This window comes from Alosa pseudoharengus, unplaced genomic scaffold (genome assembly GCF_046254945.1).
Source record: "Alosa pseudoharengus isolate Yale_2024_CS ecotype anadromous, Long Island Sound unplaced genomic scaffold, YU_APseudo_1.1 YU_APseudo_1.1_scf_17, whole genome shotgun sequence".
In the NCBI taxonomy this organism is placed as follows: domain Eukaryota; kingdom Metazoa; phylum Chordata; class Actinopteri; order Clupeiformes; family Clupeidae; genus Alosa; species Alosa pseudoharengus.
The window spans coordinates 36309405-36333086 of record NW_027468640.1 but is presented as its reverse complement, the minus strand read 5'-3'; the positions used below and the strand labels follow the sequence as shown (position 1 = coordinate 36333086).

Below are 23682 nucleotides of genomic sequence, written 5' to 3'. Positions count from 1 at the left end.
TACATAAACAATGTGTTGTCTAATCATGGGCCCTACGTCCACGTGTCCCCTCTGGTCTTGTTATAAGCTCCTTTTCAGCTCCCTGAGGCACACCACTCCATCCTCGTCTGAAATAATGGCCTCACATTTTTTGTTTGAGTTTGGTGTTTGTTTTCCACCCTTTCTCACTCGGCTCTATCTTCAGTGTGTAATAGCATCCTTACTCAAGCCCAGCTCATGTGGAATTACACTCCTTTGCTCAGCAAAAACAAAATCAATTTCATGGGCATGTAGTGGGCCTGGGTTTGGCAGATACAATATATTACACTGAATAAAAAATAAAGAAATAAAAAAATAATACAGGGGCAGGACTGAAAGTTTGATCTTGGGATGAGTCTCTTATGAGGCTGCTCTGTGTACTGGTAATTCCAGGACACCAGACAGACAGACAGACAAAAATCTTTTGAAATGGTCTACTTCCTTTCCAGTGATTGCCAAACACTGGATTCTCAATAGCGCCGTATGTAGCCTATGAGACACTGTATCTGAATGTAAGTTTTTTGTGCAGTTTCATCCTATTACGTAATTAAATACAAGTATTGAAGTATGCCAGTGTAAAGTATGCCGAAGTGTAGTTTTGTAGTTCTATCTGGCTCGCAACATTCTCATACACATGTACAGCAAACACACACACACAGTCCTGGGTCCTGTAACACCACCTTTTATCTACAGGGGGCAGCACACACTTTGATTTAAAATCCCAAATCCAGATTAATCCTTGGCAACAATCCACCTCTAAAAATATACTAGGCTACTTCACTACACTAGTCATTTGTCCTAAAGAACGAAAACCTAATTGGCCACTCATCTTAATGATCTTTGTGGCTGTCTCTCTTTGGAGAGATTCATTTTCACTGAGTGGCTTATACTAATGCACCACCTAACACTATAAATAGACTCCTTTTGAAGGGGTTAACTGTTCTTAACTGCTGGAATGTCAGCTGTGCGTATTCTTGTTATGTGCTGCAGGTTCTGTGGCACTAAAGTGGCTGGGCTTTAAGAGGGCCTATGGGTCCTTTGAAGCGTGGACCTCTCTGGGCTTAATTCTAAACCTCACTTTGATGTTGGGAAGCTAGCGGTGACATGCAAAGTTAGGGGATTTCTAAACAGTTAGCTTATTATGTATGATGTCTGGGTTTTATAAAGTTAGGGTGCTTCTAAGGGGTTGGCTTATGTTGGCTAATGTGTGCATCATGTCTGGGCTTCGTACAGTTAGCTTATGGTGGCTATAACATGTGCATCATGTCTGGGCTTCGTAAAGTTAGCTTATGGTGGCTAATGTGTGCATCATGTCTGGGCTTTGTACAGTTAGCTTATGGTGGCTAATGTGTGCATCATGTCTGGGCTTTGTACAGTTAGCTTATGGTGGCTAACATGTGCATCATGTCTGGGCTCCAGCAGTGGGGAGGCACTTACGCTGGGTGCTGTTGCGGCTGGGGCAGGCCCTGTGCTTCACAGAGCCCTGAGGCGACAACGCTTCGCCCCGGCGGGTGATGGACACAGACACGGACGTGGACGTGGACAAGGATGGGGAGTGGACTGAGAGGAACACGACAAACGAACAGACGAACAGGAACAGGTAGCCGACCACGAGTAACCGCAGCAGGCCCTGGCAGAGGGCGCCCGGACTGGGCCACACACTCAAGGAGTACCAGCACGAGGAGGAGGAGGAGGAGACAGCAGAAGAGGAGGAGTGTGAGCGGGAAGGGGAGCGGGAAGGGGAGCGTGAGGAGTGAGGAGACGGATAGCGCTCCCTGGTGTAAGGGGGCGGTGGTACAGGTGGAGAATAGGTGAAAGAGCGTCGGAGCACTAGAGGACGTGGGGGCACTTTGTAGCGTCGCACTTTTTTTTTTTTTTAGGGGTGGGGGTTGGGGGGTGTAATGTGGGGGTTCAAGGGTGAGCATGTGTTTAGGGGTGGTGGGGTGATATGGGTAGTGGACACACATTGTAGTAGAAAAGGATGAGGATGATAGGAAAATGGTGGGTTAAAAAAAGCAACACAAGTAAATATGGACAACATAACAGGAAAAATAGAACAGAGGAAAAGACAAAGGAAATCAGATGTAAAGGCAAAATTAATGAAATGTAAAATGACATGAGATGAGAAAAAAAAAATGAGTAAACAAGCCATGCATTGTTTTTTTGTTTGTTTGTTTTCAGCATTCCAAACTGAAAACAAAAAGGAGGGAAAACCAACATGAGGAAAATGACATCAAACATCAAAGACACTGAGAGTCCAACTTCCCATAGCAGTCTACCTGTCATCCATCAAATCAGATCAAATGAACTCGTGCTATTAGGAAGCAATTGTTGTGGGGGTTGAATAACCACAATGGGTTAAAGGGGACACATTATGAAACATGTTCAGTGCTTTTATGCATGGATTTGGGTATTTGGGTATTTGGGTTGGCTACCAATGCAAAATCATCAGAATAGCATCAGCCAGTCGTTTGTTTTTGACTGCCTATGTCTGAAAACATGTGATGCAGTAAGCCAGTCAGATTTGCTGACTAAAGTGATGAAGTCTGCCAGCATGTTCAATAAGATCACCCCAGTTTGACTTATCAGGACGAAGCCTCCAGTCATGACTGAAAATCAAAAGCGTGAAAATGTGCTGCTTCCCTGACAGTCCAAGAAACACACGGGTCTCTGTTTCATTCTTTTAGTCTACCATGACATATTTGTACAGCTGTTTCTTTTTGCAATTACACCGCTATTCCCAACTTTGTCCACATATACCACACACACACACACATGCACAAAGACGCACAGATGCACAGACGCACACACACAAAGTTATCCATCAGCAGGACTTCAATCGGGGGCCACATTGTAGGACAGAACAACAGATGGCCATTGTGGCCTTGGTGAAGCCTTTGTTGAGGCAGCCCCTCTGCACCAACCCCTTTATAGCCTGGGCAATTGTCCTCCACCAAACACCTCATCCATCCTCTAATTAAATCTGCCGGAGGTGTTTTGGGCTTTTGAAAAGATCCTCCAGGTAGGAGGTGACAATAAGATTCATTGTGGTGATTGGGGTCATGCTCCCTTGCGGAGGAGATAGTTAGTAACACAAAAGAGAAAGTAAAATACAAAAATACAGACAGAAAAGATTGGAAAAAGTGAAAGTGAGGAGAGTGAAAAGCAATTAAAAATATGAACTATGAAAGGGGTTCATGACTGGGCAATGTTAGGCCAAATTAGCTGGAGACACATTCAAGTACGCAAGCACTGACGCACACACACACACACACACACACACACACAAATAATGAGTATAGCTATATACTACACAACAGTGACTTTCAACATTAGTCTATTGCTTCTATTTGTCTGAGCTCACATCTGCCACAAAAAATCCAATCCCTTTGCTGCTAAGTGCTGGAGACACCAGCACAGATGATAAGCTAATGGAGGTGCTCCTACAGCTCAACCCTTGGTTAGATGTGTGAAGGGGCCATCAAAATGGCCCCTTAAGCCCAGTTTTTCCAATGGCTTGTGTCGTGCAACAACAGTTAGTGCATCTGGACAAGTGCAGGCCAGTACAGCACACATCACTCCCTAGCAGAAAGGGCCTTAAGCTGTGTCACACAGACCCCATTATGGAAATGGTGTCGGCTCGGAGCCTTTGTTAGTGGTATGTAATTTGGATCCTTCAGTGGAATGATAATGGCCTAAAAGGTCGCACCCCCCACACACACACATACACGAGCACTGGCTCGCTCTTTGCCGTTTAAAAAAAAAAAAAACATTTCCACTATGTCTTTCTAGCTAGTCATCCCCTCCACAAACAGTAATGCAAGCTCCACAAACAGTAATAAAAGCCTGTCTTTACTGGACGTAAATGACACCAGCTTGGGGGAGGCTGAAAAAGAGCTCTGATAAATGGCCTCATTTCATTTTGGTGCGAGTGATGAAAACTCAAGCTTTTTTCATTCAACATCGAGCAAAAAAATAACGATCAAAACTGACGACCATGCCCTTAAGTACAATTACACTTTAATGACTTTTCTGCAGCATATCAACTCATTCCATCCCACTCCAGCAGGGTTTTAAAATGACTACTTGAAAGCCTGCAGATCGATGGCAAACAAAGTGAGTTGGAGGGCCCATCAGGTGCAATGAAACACAAGCTAATACACTACGCAACTGCTGTGGAGGGAAATATGCCTGTGGAACAAGTCAAGAGAGTGTGGAGCATATACAGCAGGATAGTGGTGCTACTCATGGGGACATTATGATGAGTGACACTATGATGAGGGACTACGAGTCGTGAAGGTAATGTGATGGAGGGAAATGAGAAAAGGAGGAGTCATGCATCAATGTCAGAAACATGGAGAGAATATCTGGGGCCCATCACCAACTACCTGTTGCTATTAGTCATGGATATAACAGCACCAGGTGAGCTGCACGTTGCTATTGTATTATTTTGGACTTCTATGGTATGGAATCCTACTGTACGTAGGGACACACGGTGAGGGTTTGGAGTCCTCTGCTTCTGTGAAGAGCTGGAGGAGAAGGGAAGCATTACATGGAGGTGAACTCGTCCTACCTTTCACATCGTCGTCCTCGATGGTGGTGTTAGCACTCTCGCTGGACTCCTACAGGAAACAAAATGGCTGATTAAAGCAGAGAAAACAAAAAAGGGGTTGCTCTTGTCATCTCTCTAGAACGTGTTTATTTAATGCCTTTGAAAGGGCCTGGACATGTCATGATGTGGGTACTTCATATGAGAGTACTTCATTCAGGAGCATGTAGGCCTACACCTGAAACCAAAGACAGGTCAAAACATATAAGAGGCTATGTCTGTGAGTCTTTTAACTGTGTGGTAAAGCAGTTTAATGCACATTGTTTGCTTTCAACTTGAAAAGTATTTTATTCGTTAAATGCATTTATAAACATTTAAAGGAGAAATCCAGCGAGTTTTCACATAGATCTCCGTTTCTTGAGGTCACTGAGTACTGTAACCTGGAAACAATCAAAACAAATGGTTTTGCCTAGCTTGGGTTACTGCAGCCAACAGGTAAGACAGCCAGGCAGCTACAGCGCTCCTCTCTAGGGGCATACACATGGAGCTCACGGACATGCCCCCAGAGTGTAACACTGTAGCTGCCTGGCTCTGTTTCCATTTTCTTTCCATACCGACAGTACTCGATGACCTCGGGAAACGAAGATCTATCTGAAAACTCGTCGGGTTTCTCGTTTAAAGAATGGATTGAAAAGTGAGGGACAAACCAAAATATTGTGTAAACATCTTCAAAGTGAATGCAGTGCCTCACAACATTAACCCCATCAACACCAACTGATGCAACAACCCACAAAACAGCACCACACAGCAACCCAACCAAAACACCGACTAATCCACTCTTACACACTGGGAGAAATGACAGTGAAAGGCAACCCAGCTAAATAATAAAACAAGGAAAATGCCACAGGACAAGGATCTACCACACCCCTTGTGTAGAACTAAACACACACTTAATACAACTGCTCCAACCAAAAGACATGCAGATGGATGCTTCTTTAAAAAAAAAAAGTCATGCAATGAATGAGGTGTAAAAGTTCATTATATATTCCTATGGTTGCCATATTTGCTGCCCTATAAGGAGCATTGTGTACCCATTAAGTGAAGGTTCCCATACGGAGCATGCATGGACCTACTAATAATAACACCACAGGAGAGGATCCAGGCAGGACCGCAGCAGCAGGGACCTTGTCTGGGCCATAGCTAAGCCATATCAGGGCCAGATCGGAGCACAAACTGGGCTATTTCTGCTCCAGAGTCTGCTGCTATGGGCAAATAATGTTCACTCAGTCGCTCGCTTAAATGTTAGTGTGCTTTACTGAAAGAGGCTGCTGGTTAATGTCCACCCAAAAGTCCCATTTAAACATCATGTAGTGTTTGGCTTGGTGCCCTAGCCTCACCATGCAATATCACTTATGCAAACTCGTGAGTGTATTGATAGCCAATCTCACAAATGGTTGTGTCAATATTATGAGTACATCACTCCAGGAAGTCATTAGTTGGTTTTAAATTCAGTGAATTGACACAGCATGCACGCCAAATCAGATATATCTCAAAGACATAAGTTGGCCAGATTTATGTGATTTGCATCCGTGGATGTTGGCTGACGCATTCTACATGTGATTTAAATGCAATTCAGTACCAGCAACTCTTTCTATATACAGTATCTCCCGATAAACCAAGATGACCAAGACCAGTGTTCACTGATTTTTTGCATTCACCAGTGCTAATCACCAGAGCACCAGATGCTCCATTTTCACACAGACGACTGTTCTGAATATAGAGCATCCCTGATGGGAAGGGACAGAAAGTAGCACACCCCAACCCCACTGACTGAGTCCCTCGCAGACACAACACTCAGTACCTTCTGTCCATCAGTGGGATTGTGGATAACAGTAGTTTGAGGCTCCTGATCGAGAGAAAGGAGAGGGCGAGGAAGGGTGTTGAAAGAGAGAGACAGGGGGTGAGGAAGGACAAATAGAATAGAAGAAGAATGTTAGATTATTTTTCAAGAGGCAGTAGGGCTATTAGGTTTGAAAGCCTTAAAGGACACCAAGGGGTGGTCAGTTATTGGAAAGGCCTAGTAAAAAAATCATTTGGTTTACACCAGTGTTTTTCAACCACTGTGCCGGGGCACACTAGTGTGCCGTGAGAGATCATCAGGTGTGCCGCAGAAAATTACCCAAATGTCACTCACTGGTCCAAAAAAGCAACTGTTGCATCAAAGAATTTATAACCACATGCTCTCATTGATTATATGATTGTATATTAACAGAATCATCACATATCCAGTTCATAACAATTAAATTAGATATAGTCACCTACAAATGAAACAGAGGGCGCTTGTTTTATTGAGCAGGTCTTGCATAGAAGCCATAATAAGGCCATATCTGTGTATTATTTGAAGTTTTAGGCTATGGTATGTTTATTTTTTCTTTACACAGGATGTTAGTGTGCCGTGGGACATTTTAAGTGTCAAAAGTGTGCCGTGGCACAAAAAAGGTTGAAAAACACTGGTTTACACAAACAGAGCGTGTGGAGATGTTCATTCTATCAGTGTGAAGAAAATATAATATTATATATAACACATCATAATAGCACAAACTGCAATTTGGAAGCAACCTATTTTCAGGTGCACTTGGAAGAAGTCAAATTCATGGATGCTCTTTGACAAAAGAAGTAATGTTGTCAAACATGTACAAGAGAAGAGCCACGTCACTACCATGGTTCATTTATTAAAGCATGTACAGTATTAAAAAAACAGTTTCTCTGAGTCTTCATCAGGGCGATCTCTCTCACACACCCAATACCGGCCGTACACATGTGAAACAGTTGAGTAATGGGTGTGGCTATAATCAAAGAAATAGCTGTCTAATGACAAAACAGCAGCTTTGCAGATCTTCAACTGATCTGTATTGCAGCTTTGGTTTTACTAATACTAATAAATCGGCCTTTTCAAAGACCATCCTGATGATTGCTCCAAGAAGCAGCAGCATGCCAGGGCATTTCTAAATGTTTTGGGTACATCAGAATAGAATATAGTTGAAATCAACCATGTGAGTGTCTTGGCTCTTCTCTTCTTCTTGACGTCATTTCAGATTGCTCTGCCAGAGCTGTTCTTGAGAATATGTCCCCACTTGGTGTACTTTATTGAAGAAGCACAAACAACAACAACAAAAACTACTAGAACTACAGTCGAGAGAGTCAAAGATGACAGCAGCTTTGGACTGGTGGGAGATTCAGAGGTGGACAGAAACAACAATGGACAAAGCTGAAGCCAAGAACTACAACAGCATGCAGAGAAACACAACTAGCTTAGTGGGGTTAACAACTTAATCAATACTACTGCAGCCAATACAAGTGGAAGAGCTACATCAAAGGCTTCCTGAAGACAACATGACGTTGACACCTCCTAGAGTCGCATGAAATACATAGCACAGCAAACATGAATAGGCTACTGCTGTCTCTTCATATCATTCACTTAATATCTTAAAACTCTAACAATTTGAAGTTATTTATGAGAGCTCTCCGCTCATGACTTTGAAGCGTTGATTAGTCATCACAAGCCAACATAAATAGACTTCATGTAAGGCACGGCCAGTTTTGGGGCTCTATGAAAAACAAGGTCACAAGACACGTCCTGAATCCCAATGAGATGGTGTAGGGATCTGAGCGAGGGGGACCCTGCTATATGCTATAATGCTCACGCTAGGAGCTCCGGGGTCGCTTGGTTTATCCTTGGCCATAGTAAGAGAGAAATAAGGAAAACAGGAACAAAAACAAACACAACAGGCAGAAACAAATCAGGATCGAGCCACTGTACTTAAAGCCTATCACGGGTGTAGTCCCTCCTGCCATCAGCATCAGTTGCAGAGCCAGTCCAGTTAGAGGCGCTAGGCACATTAGCCAATCAGACAGAGAGTCCGTGTGGCTGCTGCCAATCAAAATGCAGCCTTGGTGGGTAGAGCCAATCAAGGCAGAGCCACTACTGATACAGCCAATGAGGGCAGCGCTAATGAGGATATAGGCAAATGAGATGACTCTCAATGTCCACAACCAATGGGAGCACAGCCGATTAGGACATTCAGAGGGGGTCTCTTGCACCCCTTGCCCAGCATAGCTCATTTGTAGAGGCCATGGAATGGGTAGGGATCAGAGGTTTCCCTGATACAAAAAAGAACCAGGTGTAGCTTTGGATTCCAACCAAGTAGCTACATGCCTGAACTCATTTAACTCAGTTGGTACAAGTCCTGAAGCAACTGATCAAATTGTGTCAGGTTTGCACGGTTGGAATGAAAACCTGGAGCCAATCTGCCCTGCAGATGAGATTAAAGGCAACTGGCCCCCTGGTTGAATGGCAGAGGGTATTGGAGGGGGGTAGAGAGATGAACAAAAAAATAAATAAATCTGATAACAGGGATGCTATTTATAGCCGTCTGAGGGCACACGCGGTGTGTGACTAGTGCGTTGCCGTGGCAACACGCAGATGGGGGAAGCCTTGGCTGAAGGCGCGAGAGGAAACATAATGCAGCGCCTCGCAGCAGAAGCCCACGAGGAGGGTGGAGGGTGGAGGGTGGAGAGGGGGCAGATGGGGGCAATGGGAGGGTGGAGAGCACTTCCCCATCTACAGCTCTCACAGACACACAGCCATGAATACGGAACACGCATGCAGGAGAGCTAGCAGCTAGCTGAGCAGAAATGTTATCACAGACAGTTAGATCTGGACACTCATACTCATGCTGTATGTCTCTCTCTCTCTCTCTCTCTCTCTCTCTCTCTCTCTCTCTCTCTCTCACACACACACACACACACAACCAGAGAACACAACATATAAAATCTATTCTTTCTATTCCTATTCAATGGACCAGTCTTATTAATTAGTGTATATTCCCCTGCAGCTCAGATAAAACTCCATTGGACTGTTACACATAAAAATGGATTAGGCCTAGTCCAGTCTAAAACAAAACCTCAAGGAAAATCTCTGAAAAAAAGTCGAGGCTAAGCTAATTTTTATAAAAAGTAATATATTTTATAAAACATTAATGGCTACATGTCATATCACAAAGATGCTCTTTTCCAATTTCACAATGCCTTGTGAAGAGCAATCTTTTGCAGTACTTATACAGCACCATGCACCAGATACAGCAGAGTAGAAGAAGTCATTATTACTCCCTCGAAAAAGAGAAATATTGGTCTCTGATTGATAACAGAAAGTCTCAATGACAATGCGTGACCGACTGAGGGGATCTGACCAGTGCTGAGCTAACAGATGGTGACAGACAGATAGTCAGAAACAGACAGATGGACGGACGGACAGAGAGACAGACAGAGTACCAGCACAGGAGCAGGGACCGGCTCCTTGGGGCTGGTCACTACGTTGGCTTTGTTGTTGTTGATCTACACAGCGAGTGGACAGAAACAGAGAGACGCCTTAGACCACAGGAAGTCAAAGAGGTTGAGAAGAATAAAAAAGAAAAGAAAGGAAAACAAAGATAGAGAGAGAGAGAAAGGAGAAAAAAAATGTAAAGCAAAAAACATAGGTGCTGAGATAAAGTGAGAGAGAGAAAAAGAGAAAGACATACAAAGAATAAACAGGAATTGAGAGATAAAAAGTGAGTGTGTGTGTGCATGACAGAGAGAGAGAAAAAATGAGAGAGAAGTCAAAAAAAGAGAATGATAGAGATAATTGTTTTGATTTGTGTTCACTAACAAGTGACCGTGTTAGCCCTGAGCTCAGATTAATCTGGACACTCCCTGTGAACAAGATATGAAAGGACAAAGTGTCATTTCTCCCTTTTTGTCTGTTTCATGAACACTGCATCTCTACATGGGAAACTACAAAAGTGCCATGGGCATCTGGGAGAGTTTAAAGGCCACCACAAGAGACGAATAGCCCTAAAAACAAAACTATTCCCTCCAGTGAGCATGCTGTCTCAGTCCTGGGGATCCAAAATGGCCACAGTTAGCAGTTTCCACACAGTAACAAACTACCGTAACTAAACTGACAAACAATAGAACCTTTCCGGCATAAAATAATGAGCCACTCAGATCAGGCAGACATTAAAAATATGTTGATTTATTTATGTTCAATGAATAACCAGCTTCCGCTTCCATCTGAATATTGACTCCCTCTGTGTGAATGCCAGTCAGCCAAGGCAAGAGACAGAGTCTGGCTAAATGGATCATAGATTTGTCCTGAGAACAAATGCCAGTCTCTGCATAGCATTATTTCCTGTTTGGAATGTACCCTTACTGTGTCCATTTGGGAGCAGAAGGCAGGTCTTATTGTTGCCACATGGATTATAGTCTAGGGGCCAGTGTCTTGTACATGGATTAAACCTAGTCTGCCTAGAATGAAAGAAAATGTAAATGAAAAATATCTCAATGAAAAAAAGCTTTTAGTCTAGGACTAAGGTTAATCCATGTTCAAAGACTGGCTATAGAAGGGGTAGCATTCAGTGCACTCACAATACAATACCAACGAAGAACTGAAAAGACTACAATCGGTCATAATAATTAGCCTACTTCATATAAGCCCACGGAGATTATCAAAGATTAATACAGGAGTAGAAGGGGAACTCTAGGTAAGCTTGCTGGATAGCAGCCTAAGGCTTAAAAGCCCCATATCGGAACTATTGAACTATATGGATGATGATACAAGCCACCAGCTATAGATGCCTCACCAAAATAGCAATATCTGCTGAATTAGACTTCCTTTTCTGAGGTGGCAGAGTGTGTGGCCAGAAACCCAAAACAAAGAGAAGGCACAGGATGAGAGAGAGAGAGAGAGAGAGAGAGAGAGAGAGAAAAGGAAAGAGTGAGGGGCACTGATGTCACATAAAGTAAGGGCAGTTGGACACCATTTCAAAAACACTTCATTTACCATGACAAAACAGATAGATATCAGGAGATGGAGGAGGCACTAAGAGAGAACAGAGAGGCACACAAGTGCACCTTAAGCCATCTCTCCACCTGTGTGGGGGGGGGGGGGGTGTAGGAGGATTAGGCGGTGGAGGAGGGAGAAGTGGTAAGGGTACAGCGAGTCTCTTAAACCTCTGGCAGATGAGTGCAGGATTACAGATGCCATCCCCTGGCTCCGGCGCATCTGTCGCTTCGCTAACCTCTGCAGTAGCGGGAGGGGTGATGACCATGGCTCTGTGCAAGGGGATTGCTCATATGCCAGGAACACGACACAGAAACACAGGCTGACCCGGCCTCCCCCGCTCCCTCAGAGGATGGCACAGGTTTATCAGACAAGCTCTGGATGACCCTGATCAACATGTGCAGGCACATGTGCAGGGTTATGGTAGGCTATGGTAGGCTAGGCTAAAAGCTAAGCTAAGCTAGCTGCATGGGAAAAAAAAGTGGCTGTGGATGCGCAAGCGCCACTTGTGTCAGTGAACTTTGCACATGAGGTGTAGTGGGTGGAGGGTACAAGATGCCATACCTTCACTCCATCAGGCTTCTTGTTGAAGGGGGTCTTGCCTGTGGTGGGAGAGAGAGAAATAGGGTCAGTAAGATGAAGAGAGTCAGAGAGAGAGAGAGAGAGGGGGGAAAAGAAAGAAAGAAAGAAAGAGAGACATAAATAGTATTACACAGTTAGGCTACTGGAAAACCCAAGCTGACAAGCTGACACACACACACAAACACACACACACAGACACACACTAATGATGTAGCCTATTTATTGGACTCTCTCTGCAGCAGGTGGCCAATTATCATTTCACACCCTGTACTCACAAGCTGACATGCTCCGACAAAGGTTACAGAATATGCACCGAAATAACAGAGAGAAGAAAGGAAATATGTCTAATGCATTTAAAAACAATGAATCCAATGAATGTCGGAGCAGAAAAGCTGCCATCAAGTGTGCTCACACTCATCAGGTGTTGCAATCTGAGGTTTGAGGAAGACATATAATACCTTATGCATTACAATGAAACACAGACCAAAGTTAAATCGAGGCATACAGCTGTGCCGTTTCTGATCAACTCTCTTTCAATATTAAATAAACAGCAAGAAAGACCTGAATGAAATGAAATGAGCTTGTATAACAAAACAAAAAAAACAGATTTTACTAGTTAATACTTTGAACAGACTGACTGAAGTTTCCAATCAAAAGTGTAGTACATATACTGGTGAAGAAACATGAGAGATGGTGCCCGTGAGCACAATTGAAGTCTGAAGATGCAGGGAGGGAGAGGGACACAGTGCTGGGTCAGGAGATGGACAGATGCAGGGAGGGAGAGGGACACAGTGCTGGGTCAGGAGATGGACAGATGCAGGGAGGGAGAGGGACACAGTGCTGGGTCAGGAGACGGACAGATGCAGGGAGGGAGAGGGACACAGTGCTGGGTCAGGAGACGGACAGATGCAGGGGGGAAGTGGAAGGCTTTTGACACCAGAAGCATATCATAACTGCCAAAAGGGGCCACGTAAAAGGTGAAGTGATGGGTAATACTAACAAAAAAGCCAAATTTAACATTTTATTTGAAATGGAGAGTTTTATTTTATTAGAAAACAAAGTGCACACTTAGGAGTGCACTACGTGCTAAGAAGAGTCCAGAGTGAGTGAGCAGGGAGCGAGGGAAAGCATGCTCACCGCCGTGTGCCATTCAGTCTTGCCCAGTCCTGCCTGCTTCTAAATCCACTGAACGTCTGACCGCAGCGCTGATCGGGGGACAAAGCTGCCACCGATGTCCCAAGCCAGAGTGATCTGTCTGATCACTGGCAGGTCATCCACACTATATCTCTCACTCTTTCTCTCTCTCTCTTCCTCTCTCTCTCTCTCTTTTTTCCCCCTTCGACTCTCCCTCTCTCTCCCTCTCTCATACCCATCCCACTCATCCCTCGTGACAGGAGAGAGAGAGAGAGAGAGCGAGCGAGACAGTTGTTTTAACAAAAGCCACAGATTTACCATGGGCAGGATTTTGGTTGTAGACATGCTGTCAAATTCCAATCATGCTATTCTTGAAATAGTCCATGTCATGTTAAAATGTAGTAGCATGTTCAATTGAATCAAACTTTGCTTTTGTTAGCATAACTGATCTCCTCAGACCATACGGTGCCTTTCAGGAATGGACTCATTTAAGTGGTCAACAGTGCCACAGGTCTTGAGCTCGAGGGTACTTGGCCCCCACGCCGACTCCACCATCTCACCGACCCTTACAGGCTCAATATGAATAAACAAATTAAAGCATGTTTAATTCAGTGGGGGGGGGGGGGGGGGGGGGGGGCACTAGGGGTGCATATTTGAATTGCAATTCAACACCACTCAAGGTCAAGACGCCAAGCAGAGCTACACCCAGCAACAGTACTGGTGCTTTGGCAAACGCAATCGAGAGCACAGATGTCTCTCTGAACAGTCTGGAAGCAAAACACAAGTTGTGAAGAGAGAGAGAAAAAGAGTGAAAAGAGATTAAAGAAGAGAAGAGAAGAAGCCAATACTTACTAGAGAAGTTCCGTGTAGCCAGCATGGTGGTGAGGATGGCACCCTGAAGAGAAGACAAGAGCGGTGAACAAACAACGACGTCAAACTCAGAGACTTCTCTCACAAATATGCTGCCCGTTAATTTTTAATAGTGTTTAGGAAACGTCTGGTAGAGAGAGGTAATGATTAGATCTCTAGAGGTGAAAAGTCCATCTTTCTGTCTAACTTTGCCTGGTATTGACTGCAGGCCGTATGCTTGTCTGCCTGTCTGTCCCTTCCAATCTGTGATCTTTACAGTAAACTCATTTGCTTTTGGACAAACATATTCAGATTATTCAGAAGAGGTGATACATCCACTTCCCCTATGCTTTACAAGCTTTCCTTTTTAAAAACACCAGTTTAAGACTTCCAAAATCTTCCACCTACAGGGACCATAGCAAGCAACACTGCAGGGGCATTTGCCTTAGATTGGAAGGTTCCCTTGCAATGACTCCCAATTCATTGTCTGCAATTCCATTATCTAGTTGCTTGAAAACACTATGGTACAGATGGTCTGAATAACTCAGACACATCTGGGGCGTCTCTTCTTCCCAAGGAGAGGGGCTGATTGGTTAGGGCTCCTGGGGCTAGCTTTAAGCTGGACCATGGCAGACCGTTGTCAATGTTGTGATTATTTTTTATTAACTTGGGCTGGATCAAGGGGAAAAAAACATTGCCAGTGTTTTGATTATTTCCACAAGCACAGGTAGTGTCAGGTACTGAAGACATGGACTGGAGCCTCACCTTGAGCTTCCTCCTGGCATTGAACTTCTTCAGGCACTCCACAGTCTCCTGCCTGTGCATCATGGAGGCCACAGTGGAACGTTGCTGAGGGTCGGAGAGAGAAGGATGGTGCATTAGACCACCAGATACACAGTATATATGTGTGTGTATGTTTGTGGGTGTGTGTGTGTGTGTGTGTGTGTACAGGGATGCAAGGGTGTGAACAGGGATGGGCAAAAATCAAAATGTATTTTAAAATAAAATAGCAAATACCCTTATTGTAAGTGTATCAAAATAAACTACAAAATACAGTAGCCACGCCATGTAAGATAAAATATTGTATTTTTACATTTTGAAAAAAAAAAAACTAAAAATACTCCTGGAGCATGACTTCATGAAACCTTCTATATCTGTCTATTTAATCTATTCCCTCACCAGTACACTGACTCTGTTGATTCAGTGGACGGTGTTTGAGAGCAACAGCTTTTCTCTGCTTATGAGACGAGACATGCCATAAACCTACAGTCAACAGATCAACTATGCTGACCTGCCTGTCACATCTCATAGCCTACTGAATCAAAGATGCACTCAAAAAAGTCACAACTAAACTTGTCAAGTGCTAAAAGTGGAAAGTAAAGTCTCTGACATGGTCAATGCATGCCCAGATTGCTTGATATTGCACTGTGTGACGCTGTTAATTATTTTGTTTGGTTTTTAACCAACTGGGTACCGTGTAAGAGCTAAATGGTGCTTCACTGACGCCAAGGGGCATACATATGAATGTTTCATTGTGTTGCTTTAGGCGATACATAGGGCAACCTTTTTATAGTAAGTATGTAAGTATATATACTCTTTTGATCCCGTGAGGGAAATTTGGTCTCTGCATTTATCCCAATCCGTGAATTAGTGAAACACACTCAGCACACAATGAACACACAGTGAGGCGAAGCACACACTAATCTTGGCGCAGTGAGCTGCCTGCATCAACAGCGGCGCTCAGGGAGCAGTGAGGGGTTAGGTGCCTTGCTCAAGGGCACTTCAGCCGTGCCTACTGGTCGGGGTTCCGGTTCCAAGTCCGAAGTGCTAACCAGTAGGCCACGGCTGCAATGTTGCAGGGCAACAACATAACTGGTTTCACATCCGATTGGATGATTAATGTTCTCAAGAAACTTAAGGTTGGTGTGATTAGGGAGTGTATTGTGTGTGTGAGCAACACGTTACTCATCTTGCACTGGATCATCCTCCTGAAACTCTGCATCCTGATCACAAGTCAAGGCAAGTTACTAAGTCGGCGCCAGTCAGAGGCTATGTTCATTGTTTTTCACTTTTACGATGTCATCACATCACCAAAAGTATTGGTTTAACCAACAATATTTGGCAGCATTGTTAAACTACAAAAATACAGACCTAAAAAGTCATTTGATACATAATATGAGGCCATTTTTCTTCAGCCTAATAAAATACAAATACAAAATACTATTTTGTATTTGAAATCCATATTTCCAATGCATGCATCATAAACGCTGCCCATCCCTGGGTGTGAAGGTGTGCCACATACGCAGATCCAGGGGTGCTTGAGCGCCTCAGCGGCGGTGATGCGTTTGGCAGGGTTGATGGTGAGCATCTTGTTGATCAGGTCCTTGGCTTCAGGAGTGACCGTGTCCCACTCTGGAGAGGGGAACTGGAGAGCACATTAAACACACCATTCAACCAAGCTCTGTGTGCTACTTTCTGTGTGTGAGTGTCCCAATATGTGTGTCTTTGTGTGTCTAAGGGTGTGTGTGTGTTTGTGTTTGTGTGTGTGTGTGTGTGTGTGTGTGTGTGTGTGTGTGTGTGTGTGTGTGTGTGTGTGTGTGTGTGTGTGTGTGTGTGTGTGTGTGTATGTGTGTGTGTGTGTGTGTGTGTATTGAAAGGAAAACTGCCATGGCATCACTATATAGGGAGCCCATTAGCCATCAAAAAGTAGAGGCAATCGTGTGAACATTGTTTTTGGCAACATAAAGGCCTAACATAAAGACAAGAAAAAATCATAATCACACTTTGTTTAAATATCTATCCATCCATCTTGCCATCCCTCCATGTAACTACACATTCATCCTCTGGACATAACCATAGCAATAAAAAAAACAAGAACTGGCAAAAGACCACACGTGAAGTTGACCAAACACTCTTGGTCTCTTGCGGGAGTTTATGTAAGAGCATAAGGTGCTTAGATACGGGTGCCAAATTGGGCACGAGCCACTGGGCTGTTCCTGCCACAAACCTCAGTGGGCACAATCTGTCTCAGGCGCGGGCGAGGAGCCAGTCTGAGGCACTGGCACAGCACAGACTGCGGCCATCTCTTGTCTGTGTCTTTCTCTAGGTCTCTCACTCGCTCCCTCTCTCTTCACTGCTTAGGGTCACAAAATGTCTGGAGTGTCCTTGGTCTAGAACTTTATAAGGTGACTTCCTCAAGAAACTTGGCAATATGCATGCACAGTATGCATAATACGTAGAATGTTTTAGAGTGAGTGTGTGTGTATGTGTGTGTGTGTGTGTGTGTGTGTGTGTGTGTGTGTGTGTGTGTGTGTGTGTGTGTGTTTGTACTAGAGACTGATTGACAGAGCGAGAGAGAAGTGTGTCTATGTGTGTGTGTTAAAGAGAGTTAGTTAGATAGAGTGAAATGAAAAGTGAGCAGCAGAGAGACGTGTGTGTGCTTCAGAGATAGCGTCCTCATGACTCACGTCGTAGGCCCCAGCCTTGATCTGCTGGTAGAGTCTGTGTTGGTCCTCGTCCCAGAAAGGAGGATAGCCCACCAGCAGGATATAGAGGATAACACCTGGGGTTGGCACAGAGAGAGAGAGAGAGAGAGAGAGAGATAAAGAGAAAGAACGAGAGAGAGAGAGAGAGAGAGAGAGAAAGAGAAAGAAAGAGAGAGAGAGAGACTGATTATTGATGCAACTGTTTAAACAAGATGGTGTTCAGGTAAGACCTGCAGCATTGTATTTTTCTGATAGCCGTCTGTGTTTAAAGTGAAAAATAGCTCATATAGTACACTGCAGAATGTAAAACAGTTCTGTAAAACGGTGACAAATGATGTAAACAAGGGCCCATGACAAGCTTACTTGCTTTCTCTGATGTCTACTGTTTAAAGATGCTGTAAGCGTACCCACTCAGAAGACACTTCAAATATGGATATGAGGACATCTGAATGCCCTCTAAGGTTATACAAATGTCATTGTTCTTGAAAAGGCTCCTTGTTTAAACATCATTAGCCACATAATGAAAAGGGCTTGGTACTTGCATGCTCCAATCATGTTACTCTCTTTGATAAAACACTCTCTGCAGACCTAATCTAACATAGGTGCAACCCATATGACTCATTGGTGTGTTTTTGTGATGAATAGACAAACATAGTGTTATATGGTCAGGCCATATTGTGTAAACTCAAGACCCTCTGATCTTTTCTCCGCTCCCTCAAATGTCTTTGGTTCTCTTGTCCTGCTGTCGTCACCTGGATGAGGAGGACAATTATCCGTACAGGAAACGCTGCTGCCATCACAGCTGTGCTGCTACGGCTCAAGGAGGAGAGGCAGAGATGTGCACAAATGGACCCTTTGTTCTACAGTTAAATAAAAGCCCTTGTCCCTCAAACAGGTGCACTGAGAGAGCAGCCACTCTAGACATGGGCCTGGACAACAGCAACAGTGGAGGAGGCTGGTCGCAGTTGAAAGGGTCAGAAGGGTCATATTGTATTACTACACATGGTATTGCCCATTGGTAACACATATATATAAACATTCTGCTATAGTGTGATGAATGTAGAGCACTGACAAAATACACCACACACGTGCATCAATACAAATACATTTATCAATACAAATCCATTATGCAGACACCTATATACTCATGCTCACATGCACCGTAGGAAGAGTGATTCCCATGTTTTAAAATCTTATTCTGACTTCAAGAGAAACACCATGGCACAAAGCAAGTGTGAGTAATGGCATCAGTAGAGGAGCATGCTTATGATTCATTTCACATCATAATTACATCATTTGTCACATTCTGAAGTTAATGATGTAGATAGGGGGTGGGTGGGCGGCTGGGTGAGAGCTCTTGGCCTGGTGCCAACGTGGATGGGCAGTGTGACACACTGATATATGCACTGGACAGGCTGAGAGCAAGTCATCGGGTCTTAGTCCACTTTAGGTAGTGGCCTTTTCCATGAACACAATGCTTATTATTTTGTGCAAATGTGTGTTGTTGTATTGACCTTTTATTACTGTTAATGAACTACGTCTATCATTAAAATCAAACAAAAACAACAGACCAGTGTGATGTGCGTGATGTTGTGGACTGATCAGTGTGATGTGGTGACGTTGTGACGTTGTGGACTGATCAGTGTGATGTGCATGACTTTGTGGACTGATCAGTGTGATGTGGTGACGTTGTGGACTGATGTGATGTGGTGACGTTGGTGATGTGCATGGCTGTGTGGACTGATCAGTGTGATGTGTGTGGACTGAGCAGTGTGATGTGTGTGGACTGAGCAGTGTGATGTGTGTGGACTGAGCAGTGTGATGTGTGAGGACTGAGCAGTGTGATGTGCATGACTGTGTGGACTGATCAGTACGTACCACAGGCCCACATGTCCACTGGCTTCCCGTAGGGGTCTTTCCTCAGGACCTCAGGTGACAGGTACCCGGGAGTCCCAGCAAAACCTGTAGCAAAGACACGATAAAAAGACGTTCACTTAACCACGTCAGAAATGAACAGACATCTTGAAGAGGCACAGCAGGGTCACACTGGACTGTTAGATGTTACTCTCAGTGTCAAGTCAGTCAGAGACTGTGACAGGGGCTGCCAACATCATTGTGGTCCTGAGCAAGGCATTTAAGCCCCGAGTTACACCAGGGGACTGTCTCTAGTTAGTTCACTGTAAGTCACTCACGATAAGAGCATCAGCTAAATGACAAACAATGAAATGTAATCTAATGTAATGTAATATAGAGAGACACTTTTACTCAACCGCTTCAAAATAGGAAGAGAGACCTAAAGAAACACAGTCATACTGAACTGGTATGCTTGGTATTACGGTCAGATCACAAAATAGTTATTTTCCCTGCTAACAAGTGAAGGAACCCTGCAGTTGCCCTTAAATCAGAATTAAGAATAACTGTAATGGCTTGAATTAGGAGAAGAATGTGAAAATCTGCTCAAACGCACTGACAGGCAAGTCTGGAGCAGAGAATCACGATCTGCGATTAAAGCGATCTTAACAAAAAAAAAAAAAAAAGATTGGCCCCAAAATCCCTCCTGAGGGAAATTACGCGTGTCTTCTTTTTCGCAGGGATGCAGCCTAATTCTAAAATAACCAGTTGGTTCTGTCCTGACCGCAGGCACACAAACTCATTGTCTGGGTGCTGGAGCGCAAAAGACAGAGAGAACAATGCCCCACAGGTGACCAGGACCACAGAGGATTATCATAATTATTCCTTCAATTCCATGTAGACTACGGAAAGTACAGCGTCAGATACCTTGCCACGGTACACCTGATAGTGTGCTGAATCCTATCATCAATTCTTTTTTTTTCCAGCCCCACAAAGCCATTGAAATCCAGTTTCATATTGCGCAAACACAACATGTTATGAGTCTCGACGTCTAAATGAAAAGTAAGTAATAATAAATCCATTCATCATTTGTCAACAAGTTGACTAGGAGACTGATAGACTGGCAGAGCGGGCGAGGAGACTTACCAAACCATGCCTGCTGATCCCCCTGCACCTCGATGGCAAGGCCGAAATCCGCCAGCTTCACCGCGGCACCCTTCAGTTTGCTGGCCAGGAGGAGATTCTCTGGCTGTGCAGCCAGAAACAGGAGACAGGACGCTTTAAATGGAGCTCTGCCTTGCCAAGAAGTCTGCTCTGCCACTATGCTATACGTATCTGTGTGACTGGCTGTGAAATTATCTGTGCAATCACTTTGTATCATACCACATTAATGTTCACTGTTCTATTTAATAACATTTAGAAGAATTATAATTATCACTTGTGTGAAACCATAATGTAACAGTGTTTAAACAGAGTTGGATCACTACAAGCTCCAAGGTTATGCACAGTCTGGTTTAACTACTTCAAAACATCTCAGGGAAAGCCAACCAACCAACTTGAAGTAATAACAACATGTAGAATAAACTGCATTGTTATGTTTGACTAAGAGAGATCTGTGCATAACCTCTCTTTGAGGCTTTGAAAGAGACCAGGAGGATTCTGGATAAGGAAATCTGTATTTGTTGATATCTAAAGACTCGTTATGCAACAAAATAGACAAAATAAGGAAATAATGCTCTGTTATTAATGAAGTTGTGTATACTGGAAAATACACTAAGGAGACCTCTTAAACATGTGACAAATACAGAAAAACAGGGTCATTTGTAGTTTGTTATACTATGGCTGTCAGGGAACAGCAAGGCACATTACATGATAAAGAGGTCACAGGGGTGTATTTAAAGAGTGCATGGTTTACATATCTCATACATGTCAATCATGTTTAATACTGAGAATAATCCATAGATTTACTGCAAAACCCTGATGAAGCAATCCATGTAAGAAAAATGCAAGACTGTGCTTATGGCAAGGCAGTGTCAAATGTGCCATGGATACAGCGAGCAGGGTTTTGAAATAAAGCCTGTGCAAATTAAACTGAGTATTACAACAACAAACAACGTGACTGTCTTCCCAGTGGCCCTCAGTGAATATACCCCTACGGTGACCGATTTTTCACAGTGCAGTTAGTAGGGCATTCAAATTGCAATCCGTGCAGTTTAGAGGGCTAACATGCTATGGAGGAAGAGTGTGCCAGGAGTCGTTGCCATGCAGCCAATACCAGTGCATCCACCAACCCCCAATCCCTCACCCAGCAACACAACCCCCTACCATCCGCACCACTCCCCCACATCCCCATCCCCGCAAAACTGAGCTTTTTATTATGTTACGGCAGGGCGCCCGTCGACACATCGCTTGCCTCCCACACACATATTTTCCAACTGAAGCTTTGATTTATAAGGGAGAGAGAGAGAGAGAGAAAAGGAAGTATAGCAACTGTGCAGTTAAATATAGAGACACAGAAGAGGGGGAATAAGAAAGAATAAAGTAAAGAAAGAAAGAAAGAAAGAAAGAAAGAAAGAAAGAAAGAAAGAAAGAAAGAAAGAGAAAAGAAACAAGACACTACCCTGACAAAATGTAGCAGTGGATTGAAAGAATAATAATGACAGAGCTCCACACAATAGAGGTCCAAATCTAAACAACACTTGCACGAACGAGTGCAACAAATAATAATGAGTCCAATCAAAACCACAATAGGCAAAGCAGCCAAGTTCTAGACAAAAAAAACTGAACTAAAAAAACAAAACACCTGAAGGGAGAAGAGCTTCTAGCAGCCAGATGTCCCTCACAGTAACAAATCCTCAACACTGGATCTGCATGGAATTATCAACCGTATGCCCTTTTCAAATCATTCCTGACATTTTTTACAGGGACAAACATGTCAGAACAAGACAGGAACAAGAGATGAGTAATCCCTCATCCCCTCTACAAGGCTGCCATGCCACATTCCTACAGCTTTGTTTTTCTCTTACACTGAATCTATGTCAAAATATGTCCTTATTTCAGTAGCTACCTGTTCACACAACACTCCTCTTTCCCAACACCACCTGTAAATCGTTATTGTAAGTGAAAGTGCAATAACAATATGCTCATGGTGCCTAATGGTCCGCAGCAGTACTTAGATTAGATGAGATTTAAGACTCTGTGGTTTCTTCTAAACAACAGAGAACACAAGCTGGATACTCGTCCACTCACTTGCATTGCCTTGCCTTACACTGTCAATAAACATTAGCAGGATTTACACTCACTTGCCTTGCATTTGCCTTGCTTTACACTGTCATTAAACTTTAGCAGGATTTACACTCACTTGCCTTGCATTGCCTTGCCTTACACTGTCATTAAACATTAGCAGGATTTACACTCACTTGCCTTGCATTGCCTTGCCTTACACTGTCATTAAACATTAGCAGGATTTACACTCACTTGCCTTGCATTGCCTTGCCTTACACTGTCATTAAACATTAGCAGGATTTACACTCACTTGCCTTGCCTTACACTGACATTAAACATTAGCAGGATTTACACTCACTTGCCTTACACTGACATTAGCAGGATTTACATTCAGTTGCAATTAAATCACATTCTGTGGGCTATATAAAGTAATTACCCTGGGTGGACAACAAACTATGAATCTCTCAATCAAGCTTCATCATCCCCTCTCTCTCTCATACACATACAGTACATACTTTTTGCTCACTCACATGCACATACCTCACTCTCTCTCTCTCTCTCTCTCTCCCTCAGATTCTCATACCGTTCCCTCTGACCCCTAAGAATTTAGCCTCTGGCTCGATGTGACATCAGTCATTTGAAAGAAGAAATCACAACTACAAACTACTCCAACAAGGCTGCTTTTCATAAGCCATGAAGCCATTCAGGACAATGTGTCTGCCTTAAAGTCAAATAGCCACCGGATCAGTAGATATGCTGGGGGGGAGAGGCATCACTGGACAAGAGAAGTGGAGTAGAGAAAGGACCATGAGAGAGGAGAGGAGGAGAGTAAACAGGAGGTTGGGGCATGCTGAAGGAATGAGGTGATTAAATAAGCTAAAAAAGACAGAATCCAATGCAATGACTCATATTCTTGCATTTCATTTAGGTTCATAACGGTGCTATTAATATGTCATATGGCTGCATTGAAAATTGATGAAAAATGTGTGTCTTGCAATCTGAAATGTGTGTATGTGTGTGTGTGTGTGTGTGTGTATGTAAGTTTGTGTCTGTTTGTGTATGTGTGCATTGATTCTTTCTCTTAGTCAGAGATGATCAGTGACGCACAA

General features: G+C 43.7%; 1 protein-coding gene across 4 annotated transcripts in view; it reads right to left on the bottom strand.

Moving 5' to 3' along the window:
* camk2d1 (calcium/calmodulin-dependent protein kinase (CaM kinase) II delta 1) overlaps positions 1 to 23682 on the bottom strand; it is a 79487-nt gene that overhangs the window by 3675 nt on the left and 52130 nt on the right. For 2 of the 4 annotated variants that reach the window (XM_076289437.1, XM_076289436.1), the window contains exons 7-15: positions 20495 to 20597; positions 19376 to 19459; positions 17480 to 17574; positions 16315 to 16437; positions 14778 to 14861; positions 14016 to 14058; positions 12012 to 12049; positions 6429 to 6473; positions 4592 to 4640 (exon numbers count right to left, since the gene is read on the bottom strand). In XM_076289437.1, coding sequence (XP_076145552.1) covers positions 4592 to 4640; positions 6429 to 6473; positions 12012 to 12049; positions 14016 to 14058; positions 14778 to 14861; positions 16315 to 16437; positions 17480 to 17574; positions 19376 to 19459; positions 20495 to 20597 — 664 coding nt within the window. The remainder of the gene's footprint in view (positions 1 to 4591; positions 4641 to 6428; positions 6474 to 12011; positions 12050 to 14015; positions 14059 to 14777; positions 14862 to 16314; positions 16438 to 17479; positions 17575 to 19375; positions 19460 to 20494; positions 20598 to 23682) is intronic. The other 2 variants (XM_076289439.1, XM_076289438.1) reach the window with 1 other exon arrangement.